At 39.9% G+C, this 17,398-nt stretch overlaps 1 protein-coding gene across 16 annotated transcripts in view; it reads right to left on the bottom strand.

Annotated features, from left to right (window-relative positions):
- Positions 1 to 17,365, bottom strand: part of LRCH3 (leucine rich repeats and calponin homology domain containing 3) — a 62,582-nt gene extending 45,217 nt beyond the window's left edge. For all 16 annotated transcript variants that reach the window (XR_011680820.1, XR_011680819.1, XM_071437820.1 and 13 more), the window contains exon 1: positions 16,197 to 17,365. Coding sequence is in view for 14 of the 16 variants with exons in the window: in XM_071437820.1 (XP_071293921.1) it covers positions 16,197 to 16,407 (211 nt within the window). In the remaining 2 variants the exon portion in view is untranslated. The remainder of the gene's footprint in view (positions 1 to 16,196) is intronic.
- Positions 17,366 to 17,398: the final 33 nt, after the last annotated feature.

Raw genomic sequence — 17,398 nt, 5'->3', positions numbered from 1 at the left:
ACAAAGCATGCTATGTCCTTGTGTACTGTACACATCATGGTATTTTAAGGATGGCACACAGTGGATAAGAGTGAGCTGAAACCACTTTTCAGATGAGCAGGGGCAGATTTTCAGTAGCTTTAAAAGGGAGGCAGAAGGAAGTCAGGTGACCTGCCAGCTGGGCCTCATGACTGACCAGTAAACAACAGGACAGATTTCAGACAGAATACAAACTGCACCTCATGTACTGCTACAGCAGAGATGATGCAAAGTAGAACTGTTTATCCTAGTCTGAAAACAGGAATTAATTCTAACCCCTTCACATGAGGTTTGAGGTTAAAGAAGTTTTTCCATGTGCTCTACTTCCAACTTCCCAGTGACAGCCCCCCAGTCTTTTCTCTCTTTTAGCAATTTCATTCTCTTTCCTCACTAAACTTGGCACTCACCCAACAGCATAACCATGCTTCTCTTTCAAACAGCTCCAAAACTAATTGGAAGTTGCAGAGGTAACTTTGCAAAAGATCTATCACTGAGTAAATGACCTGGAGTCTCCAGCTCACCAGGGCCAGTTAAATCAGGGAAGCTCAGTTCCTCATTGTCCAGCTGCAGTGCAGCCCCTCTGTTTTTTTTATGCAGAGCATACACAGACATGGTATTTATCTCCAAGGAAAGCAGCCTTTGGACTACACCTACAAAGCTGGTATGGCAGCCTACACCCCTCCATTGATAAAACTGGCTTGAAAGAAGCTGTTTGGGTTTGGCCCAAACCTATTCCTTGTTGATTTAAAACTAAAAAAGAAAAACAAAAAAGTCAAATGATAGCATGAAACCCTCATGCCTAGCCTTTTATACAGTATAACAAAGACAGTTTAATGACATCTGAAAGCCTTGGAGATCCACACCCTCTGGGATCCGACTTTACTGGTTTAAAATTATCCCCTCTCTTGGGTACTGCCTACCAGCCCCTTGCTGTAAGCTACTATTTCTGCAATGCTTGTGTGAGCATTTCCCAATTCACATCAGGCAGAAAAACCGTCAGGTTAGCTCACAGGATTTTTGAAGCTGTTTAAACTTCTCTTGCAAATTTTGCCTGAAGCTAACTTGGGGAGGACTTACATGAACTGTCTCTCTAGTGGATATATGAGGGCAGTGATTTCCTTTGGCAGCACAGTTTCCTTAAATTAGCTGTGATAGCACATTGACAAAGAAGTTGAAGTCTTGCCTTAACAAAGAATTGAGAAAAGGAGAAGTAAGAAAACAACTTCTGAAAGAAAATCTTTCATCAGGATTTTCTAAGTTGACCTTACTTTGAATTGAATAAGATCAAAGTCTTCATTACTTAAGCATTCCATTTTCTTGTAGCATTATGCAACCATCTTGGCTAAAACAAAGGAGACTAATCTTGTTTTGTAAATGTCTCACTGCAACACAATCCCTTAAAATCATTACATGGTTCAGAATTGCTGTTCTGATTCCCAGCACAAAAACCAAAATTTACCTCTCCTGTATTTCTTCAACATCTGTTTTTATCTAGGACATCTGCTTTTCTCAGTTCTCACACTCAGGACCATGGAGAATATATACCAGCATATGAACATTCTCCTACCAAAAACATTAATTTATCTCCCTTCTATGGACTCTCCCAATCAAAACAATTCCTCATTTTCTTTGACATCATCTCTTCACTTTCCCATGAACACCTCAAGACAGCTGATGGCTCAAGACTTGAGTACAACTTGTCATGTCCACAGAGGCAGAACTAACCTGACTGTCAGGTCATAACTTACAGCAACTTGTTCTTAGGGATCTGGCTTGTTGTGCAGAGGGGAGTTGAGCTGCCATGCACAAACAGGAACAAATGTGGCAAAGGGCTGCAAAAAAGTTCAGTTGAAGACATTCTTTTGCAGGCTCAAGATGAAATGTTGAGTTTGAAAGTCAAGTCACTTAATACATATTTTTATCTTGTTTTTAATTAAAAGATTGCTAATGTTGTTATGCTTGTCCTCACATCATGGTAAACTGTATTCAAAAATAAACTTCACTACAGGACACAGTGCAGCTGCCACCTCCAGAGCAAGGGCTGAGCCAGTGGAACCAGGAGATGTCTGCTCTCAGCAAGAGGAGAGAAGGCTCTGTGCTCTTGGGGCAACTTTACTTTTCCTTACTTTTACAAGTTAAAAGTACCACACTTTTCTCATGGTCCAGAGACTGATCAGTAAGCACTCAGAAGGCATCAAGGTCTTCACACACATTATTGTCTCCTCAAAGCCATTTCTCCCTCTTTTCCAATTTTACATGGAAAACATGGGGCACACAATATGAACAACGACTATGCACAGAAGCAGATATGAAAAATAGAAAAGACTCCTGCCAAGAAACTATGCTGCACATACAGCTTCTCACAAAACAGACATGAAATCAAGAATATGATAAATATTAGTTCCTTCATTTCACAGTAAGAGTTTCAGATACTATGCTAGATACCATAGTCTGTAGTTTAAAATCCACAGCCAAACTTCAGTTATTCATAAAAGAGCGGGGAAGGAAGAGTCAGATAACCAGGACAAAGCAAAACCACAGGTTAATATAAAATCGAATGCAGAGCATGCGTTAGATTTGGCAATGACACTGGTGACAGAAGAGTGTCAAGGACCTCTAGAAGGACTGAGCCAGGCTAGAAAAACCCTGCAAGGCAGCACAGTGCGTTCTGAGTACATTTACACTGTCCAAGGTGGTCCTTCCAGCTCAGGCACCCCAGGTACATGGACCACATCGATAAACAACCCTCAACAATCTGTTCATGGCTATCAGAGTCACACCTGGGGAGATCATGAGAGAGGAAGATTGTGTGGTACTGACACTTTGCTGGATGTTCTGCCCTGGCTTTCATCTCAATCAGTAAAATATCTCATACATACAGCCATTCTAATAGCTCTGTGAATAAACTAACTTGGGGAAGGACAACCTGGCATGGAATAAAAGTGGGAGCAATGTGTCAGTCAGGAGAGCTGGAAACATAAAATGCAACTAACAAAGACTTCTTATTTCTACTATTCATCTATTTATTTTACTAAAAGCTTCAATTCATCTTAATACTGGACATAAAATTCTCCATCTACAAGCATTTTCACATATAAATGCCAGTTAATATAACAGCTGCTATTTACCTATTGCCACATTAATTCTGCATATTCCCCCTATATATTTCACCAATCAGTTCAAAATGTATTACTAAAGTCCTTTTTTCCCCACATCAGCTTAAATAGAATGATAGAATAAAGTCTGCAATAGATAGAAAGGCTATAAAGAAAAATTGCTAGCTGCAAATACATTTCAAAATGTCTTAAGGGAAGAGTTAGAAACAAACCAGAACTGAAAATTCAAGGGTCCTAAAAAGCAAAGTGAGTAATTTCGCATAAAAAGGCCAATTACTTTCAGAGAAAGGCAAGTATTTCTATAAAATTTTATGCCTCTTATTACTGCATTTCTCTGACATTCTTAATAGAGTGCCTCTGTATTTATGGCACTGAGATACAGATTCATCAGACTGCACAGTAAAGTCAACAAATACATCTCATACCACTGCAAACACTGATCCATCTTCTGCAGAACTGTATTTTACTGAGGAGAAAAGTCAATAAAGTCTAACAGTCAAAAGTCCTATGTTCTTTTAATGGCTCCTTGAGGCCATCTCTCATGCTGACATCATCCCTAACAAAAAAAGCCTGTTACACTTTACACAAGCAGTGTTTCAATTTCAATAGGACAATTATTGCCAGAATTCTAGAATGAGAGTGGAGTCTTACAAAGTCATCTGTGCAGTACAAGCCATTTTAGTGTCAAGGAATAAAACAACAGTATAGGATATGCATGGAAAATATCCCTTATCAGAGAGAACAGCCAAACAAGGAGATAAATGGCAGCAATTGCCAAAATACATGTTTAAAATCTGAAATACATTTTGAATCAGGAAACCATAAAAGTCACCTTCAGTCAAAAACACACCATGCAGACATCACCAGGGATCAAGGGCTACAGGACTGGAGGCCACCATTTCATTCATCTTCACTTTTATAAAAAAAACCCCTAAGCTTGCTAAAAAGTAGTAGCAAGGCTATTAAAATGATTGCTACATTCTCCAGTTAGCATTTGGGGTGAATTGTATGCACTTCTTTTCACAAAATAAAATTAACAGTATGAATGCTGGAAGCAAAGGTGTTTTATAAAATAAAATCCAAACTCATCTGTCCACAAATTTTTTTTTCAAATCCAAACCAAGCTATTCCTCTTCAGGGAAACGCTTAAGGTGAGGTTTAACAGTAAACATTGCTCTAAAGAAGCTGTCATGAAAATTAATGTCAAACTGCAGTAGTCACTTTGAAAATTTTTGGCTAGTTGCTTCTATCTTTCCATGTCCTTCAGTGAAACATTTTTCTGCATGTGAAAACTTCCATCTATACCAGCTCAGTGCAAACTGAGGAAAATGAAAGCTTTTTGCCTTGCTAGGAGAATTCTTGACAAACACTGAGCCACAGAAGAGAAGCTGTGCAGCCACTGCCCACACTGCACAACAACGATGAGAATTCCACTTCCAGAGATCTCATTATTCTATTTCATAATGACTATTTCAACTGCTGCTATTTTTAGCTGTACATGTACATAAAACTGTAATTTAAAAAGTGTTCATTTGAAAGCATGTAAGAATTTCAAGTGGAAAAATCTCCAAGTAACAGAGAAAGTGCCTCACCCCTGCTAAGAGAGGGCCACAGGCAGACACTCGAGATGTGTGAGAGCATTCAGTGCTCCTCGGCAACACGACACTGCCTTCTGCCCGCTGCTCCTCAAATACTTGACTGACTTCCAGCAGAGCAGGGTTTCATTTTCCAAGACTGCTTCACAAAGTTGCAGTGAGGGGAAGTGTGCAGTAAATGAACTCATCCCCCCAGCCCTTTAGATAAAGTTCCTTCAAGTACAAAAGGAATTACCCAAGTAAAAAAAAATCTACTTTTAAAAACATCGATTTAAAGCAATACACATAAAAACTTTGAAAATTGAGCTAAAAGTATTGCCAGATTTTAAGTCCATGTGCAAACCTCTGGATCCATCTATTATTTTTTCCTATCAAAAATTATGAGTATTGTTAAGACGTACATTTGCTATTTATTAAATCCACTTACCTTTCCCAAAACCTCACTAGGATAACAGGCTTTGGTACAAAGAGGGTCAACAGCCTCCGACTCGTGTGAACACGAGGCAAATGAATAGTCAGAGACTGCAAAAAAATCCCAAAGAAATCCAACCCCAAGCAACAGAAAGAGTCCCAATGCAAAAATCACTCCCTGGATTTTAGTCAACAGATTTAATGGAAATAATTTGGCTTTAACAACTTCTTAAAGTCTACACAGGCTGTGGGGAGATAAGAGAGAAGGGCTTTGATGCAGCAAAGACACTACAGATTTGATATTCATTGAATGGCAAATAAGCCATTGAACCACACACTTGAAGGGCTGATTATACACTAAAAATAATTGACCCTGATATGCAATATTTGAACAATATCATAAAAATGGCACAGGATTAAAAGTTCATCTAACTTCAATATAAATATGGAAGTGATCAGCAAAAAAAAAAATTAAGAGTAGGAAAATGTGAGTCAACCAGGATATTTGAAGTTATTAAAAAAAAATTATGATAAAGCACTAACAATAGTGGCAGTATAGAGTATTTCTCTTGCCCTGAAACGAATGTTGAGTTTATTACTGTAAGCACAATATGATGAAGAAAATCTATCCTGAAATCATCAGAGGCACAGAAATGCATCTCTACTTCTAACAGAAGTAAAATAAAACTCCCTGGCCACTATAAAGAAAGAATGAGAAACTTATGAAAAGTCTCACCACAAACTATATTTGAAAATAAAACTATTTTAGTTTGTATTTCTCCTGATAGTATTTAACAAACAAGAATTTTTTATTTAAACAGCACCTACTGCAAAGAAGAAACAACTGTTGTAACTGTGACAAGAAATATTAAGTGAAAGAAATGCATTGTGCTGCATTTCACTGGTACAGAGTAAGACAGCAAGAGTGGAAGGATCGTAAGACAAGTTGCCATAAACTGACAAAAATTTTGGTAATGAAAGTTTGCCACTGGATTTTGACATTGCCTTTAAAAATTAATTCCAATATTACACCCAAAATGACTCTTCTGCACAACGTGCAATATTATACAATGTAGCCACAGAGCTTCAAATCATCAGGCATGGAAACGAAATGCAAAGACATATGAAAAACCTGTTTCAATGAATTCACTTATATGCCTTATAAAACTTGAAATTAGATTAAAAAGAAGTCCCCCACATAAGGTATGTCTTATAATTTCTTTGTTCCTCCTCTCTTTGTGGAGCACAAACTATGCTTTCCAGCTTTAAGATTATATGCTTTTTCTGAGAAGTAAAACAATACACCAAGCAAGTTCTTCTCTAAATGCTTCTCTACATTCTCTGACATAAGGATGTCGTGGTGCACACAGGAAGGAAGCAGAATGTACCACACAAAATAGAAAGCAAGATACAAAGAGTTGGGAAATGCAGTAATAGGAGGATTTCTTTATGGCCCAAACCAGAACAGAAAGAGAACAGGCCAATCTAAAAAGCACACTATAAATATGAACACACTTTCTTCTAATGTGATTTAAAAAAGGACATCAGTGCTCAGCAGATTGCAACACCTCCAGCTGAGGAAAACAGAAGTACAAAGTGCTTCTCCAAGGGTGAAGTGGCAGGCAGCCCACAGACTGGAGAACAGAAAATCTCAGGGCTCTGCTCAGGTCTTTTTGTTTGTTTGTTTGCTTTTGTTATCCCTGACAACTGTCAGGTACCAGACACATTTCTCCTTCCTATACTGAGAAAGCCCCAGGGACATGTGCTGTAGACATTCACTAGAAGAGGAAACCCCTTCCCCAAAGCAGAAAGAACAACACCTCATTTGAGTTATCCCACAATCCGCTCATACAGCCTGCAATGCATGCTTCTAAAAACCCTTCTGTTTCTATTTGTAACGTTTTCAGCATGGTTAAGAATTGAAAAGAACTGTATCATATGGCAAGAGTACAGCCAAAGTTAGTTAAGAAAAAAAAAATCACATTTCTGTCTGAAAATCTAATTAGACAGAAACAATTATAGTCATTATTAAAAGTCTTAAAAGTTTTTATTCCATTTACAAACTGCAAATCTGGCAGCACTGGAACAACAACTGCATTATTAATGAAAATCTGTATTTTTGCCTTTTGTTTTATGCATCCAAAGAAGAAAAATGTGTTTTAAGTGAAAGGAATATGAACTGAATAACATTTAATTTTATTTATATGTGGAAAGCTACTTAAGCAGTCTGATTTCAAACAGATAATATGTTTTTCAAATGGAATTTCCACAGACTTATTTCTTAACCACTACAGAGCAATACAGGGGCTGTGAACAGAAACTGAAGTGCAGTAATGCTGATAAAAGAACCTAACAGATGCATTTCTTATTTTACCATATCTGTGAAAGCAGAGATGACAGATGTTTAAAATATCACATCTGTATTACTCAGTTACATAATTCACAGCCAAATCACGAGCACTAGAAGTGTGTGTTTGTGATTTCCTTCACCATGCTCAGAACAACAACACCAGTTCTGAGCTAATCACCAGTGAAGGTTTGATGACTGTTACCAACAGTGAAGCTCCTGGGATTTCCACACTAACATTTAATGGCAATTATAACAATTTTCTGACACACAGCCATCCCTGAATGATGTGACACAATCTGCACCCAGCAGAACAGAGCCATGAATATTTAACATCTGAATATTTGCAATAAGTTTACAGCTCCAATGGATGACCTGCTGTTTTAGCATAGATGGGTTCCAAAGATAATTTTTTACCTTGCTAAGCACAAATCTCCCCAGCCCTTTGCAAGCCAGCAGAATGAAAGGAAACAGCAGATATTTTATGGCTCACAACCACATTCAGTTGTGGCTCTCTACAAAAACATTTATTCCATAGCTGAGCTGGGGACCAGTGTAATGACAAGCTCCTAATTGTCCTGCTATTATTGTGCTCAGTGACTGTCAGTCCCTGAGAACAGCGTGACTGACACCAGCTCAAAGACCAGCAGAAGCCTTGGTCTATGACTGAACTAAAAGATAATTAATATATGTGACCATAAATAATAGTAATCATGAGTTAAGCATGTTCAAATTATTACTTTTCCTCAGCACCCTAAAATGAATTTTCTGATTTGAATGAAAAGATATTTCCTACCAAATGTTAAGATACCAGTTAGTCCTCTTTTTCTCATGCTAACAACTTGGGTAAGAAGACTGGAGTTGGTGATGAAAGAGGAGTTTGAGACCAGGCAAGATTAACAAGAAAAGAAGAAAGTGTTAAGACATGGAAGTTGGGATAAAGGAGATGAAAGAAACCATGGGCAGAAGAGACAGAACTAAGGTAATAAACATTGCTGGGAACAAGACTTGTGACATGAAGACAGGGAGGAACCTGTGTAGAACATAATCACCTCCAGAACACCCAAACACAGAACCAAAGATCTGATCAAACCATCATCTCTGCCCTCAGACACCTGTACAACTTGGAAGTACAGCATCCCACCTTACAAACAGGCTCCAGGGAATGACAACCTCCTGCTATCTTGCTGGCTCATCTCAGAGAAACGTGAAGGTTTGAACTGTCCTGAGGAGTCACACAGATGCCAGCTTTATTCCACTTGACCGTTCTAGAGAATTCAGATTGTATCTCTGACTAAAACTCACCCTGAATTTAGAATTCAGCATCAGGAAAGCAACCTGGAAAACACATTGATATTTTGTAAAGAGAAAAGTCAGTTAAAAACGTAGGTAACATGGCTAAATCAAGCACAAGGATGATGAAGTCTATAATCAGAGATGCCCACAGAACTTTAATTGCTCATTTCCTGGGCATATCTACTGTCCCCATGTCTTTAATTAAAAACCATATACCACTTTTCATTCTTCTTCTAATTTTTTCTGTTCAAATAGACTTTTTCACACAAGATGAAATTACTATCAGAATCAGGACTGGTCACAGTCAAAGTCTTATAAAAGAAGAGTGTTGTTGAAAAACCACAAGGGAAAAAACCCAGGGAATTACACAAAGAAAAAGGGATGGTTAACCTGAAAGAGGTGAACACTGCTTTGGAAAAATAGATTGCATACTGTCAGTGCCACATATTTCCTTCATAATACTAAGCAAATTTTCTAAACTAATCTTTCAAAAATACATTAATTAATCATATTTTTTCTAGTTGTTAGGCTTGATTCCCAGTATTTCTAAGGAGTTACCAAGGCATCTGAACTTATTAAAAGCTACATTTAGAAATAATGCCTGTAAGTTCAGGCACTAAGTATTTTAAATTTTGGTACTCCAAATCAACAGATGCTTTCAAACTTTGTACCATTCCAAGCTTCATACGTATAAAATGCAGTAACATTACCGTGCTTCACTGCACAGAGATTACATGAAAAATAGTGTTTGAAAACTTTTCAATAGTCTGGAGCACTACCCAAAAGCCCAAGGCAACAATAACACATTTCTGTATTCAAAGCTACGTTTCAACAATAAGCTGAATAAAGAGACTAAAATTCACATGGGTCACTGAACAATGTGGGGGTGGTGGGTGGAACTGAATAGATGCTCCCTAATCCTCCTGCCCTCTGCACAGAGCACATTATGGTTCCAAACCATATGTTCCAGCAGCCAACACCTGGGCTGCATAGCAAGTTGGGGGGTTTCAGTATATTCTCCTTTTGGAGTGCCTGGGAGAAGGCTATGAGTGTAAATACTTTAACTTTCCAATCAGTAACATTATCAGCTAGAAGAGAACAGAGACTCCTCACTCTAGAAAGACACTGAGGTCTGTCAGTGGAAGCAGCAGTCTGTAGTGTAGAATTGTAAGTGAGGCTGAAGCCAAGGACAGTTTTGGGGACTTCAAGCTGCAACATTAAACCCTCGTCCTGCACAGAAGCACTAACTCAGGCACAACAGTCCCATAACGAAAAGACCACGATGTTGTACCCTTTGCATCTTCTCTAAGTATCTGGAATTCAGGGAATTAAGGCAATATTTTTAACTCTGATGCTCTGATAAATCAAACCACAAGACATTTCTAACATTAATGGATTTCCACCCCTCCACTTCAGAGAGGGGGCCACAGGAGATGAAGAAGAAGAAAGCAGCCTGCACAGCCCATGGCTTCAGTGAATACACAACAGCAATTCATTCAAGCTGTTTGGCCAACATCAGAAACCACGAGATCCAAGCCTGATTAGTTATTACAGAGAGAACCCTTGAAATGAGTTATAGCCTTTTTGTTAGCTACCATGTAATTTTATTTTTAACAAATGCTACATAATTTGTAGTGTTTGTTGTAGCTAATTCTTTACTGCTGGTTCTTCTGCTGAAAAAACGAATTACATCTACTGCATTCTAAACCTGAACCATCAGTTTAAAACTACTTACATAAAACTATGTATTTTGCCAAATGGATGCACGAGAGCCAAACCTATCAGGAGTAAAGTTTCACTGAATGAAATTCAACTCTATAAGCCATATTGTAGAATAAAAAATTCTTAGGCTCATTGAGTCAAAGGGCAGCAGATTGCTTGGAAGAAAATTATTAGCAAATTTACAGCAGGTCAGTGGGAAAAGGTTACAAAAGAGAGTCATGGTGTAATCTCACAACTGGTGCAAGTCAATTTAAGCTTACACATCCACCAAAACAGATCCTCTCACTTCCATCATCCATGCAGTGCTTCCATCCTTTCCATTTGCTGGCATTCACAGGCACGTGAAAACCCAGTGAGCCGTCCAAGGATTTGATACACAGAGTTATTGGCTGGATTTTCAGCCAGGTAAGTATGAAACAGCCTGCTGGAAAGCACTAGGATTGTTGGTGTTGACTGTGCAGCAGGAGATGAAGACAGAACTTCCTCCCATTTTGGCATCAGCATAGAACTTGGATCACATTAGGCTGTGTATTTATGACAGTCTTCAGGGAGTATTTACTCAGGATAAATTTTCTACCTCCAAGCACAGGTACAACCACAGGAGAACACAGCTGGAAACATCATGAAAGAAACAGACATTTTATTTTTTCCCTAAATTCTAATTTGTCCTTCATGTGACTACAAGCCTCAATAAATTCAACTATTGATCCCTACCTTCTTTATGTAGTTACAGTTATCTCCAAAAATATAACCACAAGGGCATATGCAGTCAGAACAGTATTAAAAAAATTAAATCTGATCATGATGGAGTCAAGGAAGGGGAAGACTTGGCAAGTAACTAGAAACACATGTAATACTACTGAGCACCACTTACAAGAACTCACTGGTAATAAAATTTGATGGTAGGACTTTATTGTTTGTTTTAAAAGATAAACTCACTAAACAAAGGCATTCTGAATGTCACGTATTGCTTTTATTGCCACAAGGATTAGAAGCCACAAGCTCAGATTGCAGTTTCCCAGTTGCCATAAAACGTGAGGCAAAAAGATTTCCTGTGGCTAAAGAGTAGCTGAGCATTACTGCAGTCCTCAGGTCTCCATCCAATCCCAACACATCCTACAAAAATGAACTGTAAACTATCACAGTCTACTGCTCTCTATGTTTTCATGGAAACAAAAAAAAAAAAAAAAAAAAAAAAAAAAAAAAAAAAAAAAAAAGCCAGAGAACTGACCTTAATTTAGCAATTTACCAAAGCACCACTCTCAGACAACTCCATTAGGCCAAGAATTGCCAGTATTTATACACAGACCACATGAGTTCAAGACTTCCCACTAACAGACACACAAGAACAAGAACAAAACGGAGCAATAATCAAATTAAACAAGGACTGACAAAATTAGGAGCTAAGATCAAGCAATGCAGCTGAATGGAACAAGCTGGATTACTACCCAAAGTTAGGGGAAGGGTTGTGATCCTCCTTCCCACTCCTATAGCTACAAGAACCTCTGCACATGGCATTTCTCTTTGGGTTTTGCTAAGGGTAGAGACAAGGACACAAATGCAATCACAAGCACCTGAATGACCCTACTGACATATTAGGCTTTGGGTTTTAATATTGAAACTTTAGATGATCTAAGTATTAAAACTGTACACTTTGCTGGCAAATAGTCTGAGATTTGAACAAACAATAATCCCAATTCCTTCCCAGTTACCTTAATGATCACAATAAATTTACATTCAAAATACAGCAGCCCAAAGAGATTTAAAAAAAAATTACTTTTAGGCTGGATTTCACTGTGCTGTTGTGGCTTTAAGAACAAATGTTTGGCTAACAGGGCCAGTGCTATCTGAGCCATTTTACATTTCAGTAGGCAGTATCAACTGAACTCCTAGCAGGAATGAAGAACACCAGAGAGACCCTTTAGTGCAGAACACTCACATACTCACTGCACTCCTTCTAGATGCATGCAAGCACTTGGCATATAGAAAATTTACTGACATTATGATCAGATTTTACCATTTCTATGGAGAACGAGTAAGGATAAAACTACAGAGATACCTTATTGGCAAAGCCATTGAAAAGGCACAACGGACCATTTTATTCTTCTTGTTCAGAGTCCTTCTATCCTTTTTTACTACTAATATATTCCAGAAACAAGACATAGTGAGCTGCATGTAATTATCTTACTCAATTTCCATACAACAGACATTTCTTTTATTCCATAAACCCACATATTTTCATCTTCTCCTTTAAAAATGGAGACAGTGAGTGGTTTAAGTAATTACAGCTGTCATGGAGGGTTTGACAAATAACTTTTCTGCTCAATGTATGCTTTAGGCCACTGGGAAAGCTGTCAAATAATGACATCAGAATCTACATTAATGCTGGCAAAATGCAACTGTGCTGCCTTTCACATTTAGCTCAGGTGGTTTATAGCCTTTCTTTTTCCTATTCTGTGGTCAAGACCATGAGTGGAATGAACAAATAGGTTGTAACTCAGATAAAATGGGGAGAGATAATGAATGCTCAATGAAAGTATGAAAGAAAATGAGAAGAAGAAGCATGAAAGCATATCCTTCATTTGATAATGAAGAAGCTTGCTCATTGGGCATCATCAATGAGCTTTGTAAACCTGTTCACTTTCTAAAGGTCCAATTAAGCTGTTAGGGAGGAACAGAAAGGAATAAGATACTCTTTCAATATCTAAGTTATTAGTTATTACTACACTGCATTTCTTGCACATCCCTCACATATAAGAACATGAGATGAGTGACTGCATCACACACTGCAGTTACCTTCCTGCTAATCCATGCCAAAGCTCCCCAGACTATCCCATCTTCAATTTGATTTTATAGGGGATCTTCATTCCAGTCAAAGTACAAAACAACTAGAAACCCACTAGTGCTTCACTGCCTGCTGAAGTTATATGCTCAGTTCTGAGAGTAACCTTGAGCACTGATCTTGGTTTAAAAAGTCACATGTGGGTTTTCATCATCTGGAAGACAGCAGTGCCCAGAAGCAGCCAAGGCTCTAACATCACTAGACAATCCATTTCCCAGTGAAAAGTTTATGCACTGAAGAAAATGATTAATGACAAACTTAACTTTTCCACCTAAAAGAAATACTGTATTATAAAGTTCAAAAATCAAGTGCAGCAAACCTGACCTGGTTTTGCTGCTCTGGTGACTGTTTAGTGAGTGGTTTAAGAATGCTACCTAGAAGCTATTACAGCTTGAGCACCAGGGCTAGTATTAGTCAAATCTGAACCCATACAAGGTTCAAAAAAATGTGATCTTCCCATTGATTTAACATCTGCAAATGCACCTTATGGCTGACATCACCCACCATCAACCTCAAAATCCGCACAGAGCACCCAACTAAACTTGATCAAACCTCTGATCTCTAACACCCTGTTGCTGCTGACCCGCTTTGCTGGTTCACCTGCGTTCAGAGCAGCTTCCAGGCAAGGCCAGGGGCTCTGTCAGGGCTTGGGGCAGGGAGATCCTGGTTTCTGGCAGGGTAGTTACGTTAATGAGGGATGTGATTCATTCCCACCTCGTAACCATCCCTGTGCTTACGCTGACATGCAGGTACTTTTACTGCTCCAAGAACGGGAATGAGCTGTATCAGTACATGATTCACAGCAGAGAGGTGTCTACTCAGGCACATGAGGAGGAAGGCTTGCACATCATTGCTTCATCTCCAGTTTTGTCACTGAATTTGTAATTTGGGAGCAAATCCAGTCATTTTTATGAAACACAAACATGCAGCACCTCATGTGCTTAGAGTCTGTGGCACAGCATTTAGAAAGGTCCTTGGGAGTCTACAGTGGGGGTGTTGTTTAAAGTGTTTACTTAAGTGTTTATAACACCTAACACATAAATACATTGTATCATATTATTTGTGGCTAGTCCCATACAAAATAATTTTAAGTCTCCTCCCAAGAACAAAATTGTGCCCAGAATTATTAAAAACAAGTCACAGAACAGACCATGCTAAAAAAAAAAGCACAAGATGAAGTTATTCATAGCAGCCTTCAAAACAGAGAATTTAAACATAATGTGTGTCCCCATACACACTCAATAAGCTTTGCTTTTTACAACTTAAGAACAGTTCTAGCTTTTTTCTGAGGTTCATTGTGATGATAAATGCACAAAAGTGTATGGCATGCACTGCTGCTTATTAGCATTTAATGCTTCTTGAACAACTACAATGCAAATATTCATCACAATAGATGGGAACCTTGGTGGGAACAAGAATTCCCACAAATTGTTTAAGAGTACAGTAAATGAACAGTATTATAAACAAAAAGCTCAAACCCCTCACAAATGTGTATGCTGCATTGGCTTACAGATTAGTCCACTACACAAGCATTGTGCAACTGCACTGGTACAAAAGAAACAAAATACACCCCAAAAATTTATATCCCAACGAGAAGTGTTTTCTATGTATAGCTGTATTCAAGACAAGCAAACCAGTGCTGTCTCGAGGTCTGCTTGAGTTTTCATGAGTGTTTCTTTTGTTAGTGACAGATTTTTGCATAAGTAGCATGTGACAGGACAGAGTATGAAGTCAAGACAATTTTAAAGAAGGTTCCATTTTGAATTACTTAAATAACAGTGTAAGCAGCACACTTACAAACCAATATGGAAACTTGAAAAAAGTGATGTTGGAAGCTTATTTCTAAGCTTTCAAGCTACAACTCAAAACTAAAAAGTCTAGATTTCAAAGCTTCAAACAGATGGCATGCTGACACCTTTTAAAGTCACTCCGACTTTGCTTATACAACTGCACAATCAAAGTAAACTAAATCTGATCTACATCATGTATTAAGAAGATTTCTACATCTGCACAAACTCTCCCAACTCTCAGCTCTCTAGTTAGTACAGTAATATGCAAACACAGATGTGTTTTCACTTGTGATCAAGGTACTTACAGTCAGTTTTTTAGTCTATTCTTATGAATACATTCAAGGAATAGAGAGAACAAAAGCCCTAATGCTTACTGTACCTTGTAAAGTAATTAACAATCTTTAATATCCTTAAATTCATGCTATACAGAGGAAAAAAAGAAAAGGCTGTGATTATATTCAGAGTATTTTTCATCTCTTCTTATGGCTTATGACAATAATAGAAGCATAAGACCTTATAGAGCTTATAAAAAATAGTTTCTTTAGCATACACACACCTGACAGCCCTTCTTGGAAAGTTGGTTTCCCGTGTCAGTAGGACAAGATGAGAGATTGTGAGGGTGCACACAAATGTGTATATACACAAATTCACACACAGACGTATCAGAGCAAGAACAAGACTAGCTAAAATCACAGCAGCGAGCAGCAATACTGAGAAAAACCTCACAACGCTCTTTAAAACAGTTCTCCATAAGGGAAACATTTTACAGCAGAGACGATAAAGTAAAAAAACCCCTACAATGAGAGAGATCTCATCAGACGGGCAAAGGAAGAACCCTGCCAGAGCTCCTCCATCCTGCCTCGAGAGCCGAGGAGAGGAAGGGCGGAGAGCGAAGGGAAGAGGCGAAACGAGCTTCAATTTAACGAACAGACAGCAAATCGGTCACCTCAGGCTCAGTCCCGAGCGAGGGGCTGGTAGGGCGGCCAGGACGCTCAGAGCCCCCGAGAGCCCCCGCTCCCATTCCCCGCTGCCTCGCCCCCTTCACGCCCTGTCCCTCACCAGCCTGGGTGGTGTCGCTGAGATCGTGGTTGGCGGCGCTGGCCCGCGGATAGTCCCGGAGCTTCCTGCCGCTCAAACTGAGGGTCCCGCTGATCGCCGCTTCTTCCAGGGCTCGGTCCAAGGAGCGGCTCCAGGAGCCGGGAGCCGAGGGACCAGGCGGAGCGGGACAAGCCGCGGGCATCGCGGCAGAGCCGCCCTCCGGCGCCGCCATTTCCCCGCCACAGCCCGGCCGGACAGCGCATGCCAGAGCGCGCGGCAGGGGCGCATGCGCGGCCGCCGCCCGGCGGCCCCGGGACCGCACGGGCACCGCGTCCGTCCGAGCCGGGCTGAACCGAACCGGACCGGACCGGGCCGGGCCAGCCGCTCCTCAGGGCCGCGTCTTCCCGCCCGCCTCGGCTCAGCCGGCGTGCAAGGGAATCGCCGCCCCGGACACGTCTGGACACCTGCTGGAACTGTTAAAAATTATAGTGTTCCCGCCAACGTGGGATGTCACAGGATGGTTTCTGGGTGAGCATCGCTCACAGCTGCTGGCTGTCGGGCCCGTTCCAGCAGCAAAACAAGGGCAGAGCGCACAGAGCTCCGCTAAGTGGGAAATGTAACAACTGCTTCACGTTTTATAACTTAAGGATTGATTACATTAAAAGGCCACACCCTTTGCTACATCTTCATAAATGCCATTTTGCCCTGCTGCTTCCACTGAACCTACCTGATGCTGCAGCCAACACACGCGAGCTGATAAGAAGAAAGGCTGTCAATAATCAAGTAGCAAGACAACCACAATATTTAACACCTTATCAGATATATTTACAGGCAGTATTTAGTCCTGCACTGACAATTAATAGCAGCATTTCCAGTGCTTTGTGCCTCCTGCTGGCACAGCACTCCCACACAGCCAGGAAGCTGCTCGGGCTGCTCCTGCAGCACAAGGTGTTGATGACGGCGATTCTCGCTATCAGGACATGGCACAGCAGCAATCGCTGACACATCTGGTACTCCCACCACACCAAATCACTGAGTTAGGAAGTGCTACTGAAACATTAATTAGTAGCTGACACATTCAAATGGAAGTGAGCCTCTACAGCGCCACTCCAATAAGTGCTCTCTTGTCAGAGTATTAAGGTGGGCAAGGAGTGTGAAGCCTCTTTTAAGTTAGGTTGCTTTCTGCTGTGTTCTTCAGAATATTTAATAAGAATTTGATCAAG

The sequence above is a fragment of the Agelaius tricolor genome, unplaced genomic scaffold, assembly GCF_023055355.1.
Source record: "Agelaius tricolor isolate 1412-34295 unplaced genomic scaffold, bAgeTri1.0.p SCAF_12, whole genome shotgun sequence".
In the NCBI taxonomy this organism is placed as follows: domain Eukaryota; kingdom Metazoa; phylum Chordata; class Aves; order Passeriformes; family Icteridae; genus Agelaius; species Agelaius tricolor.
Note: the sequence above shows the minus strand (reverse complement) of the source record. Positions and strands in the feature narration are given on the sequence as shown.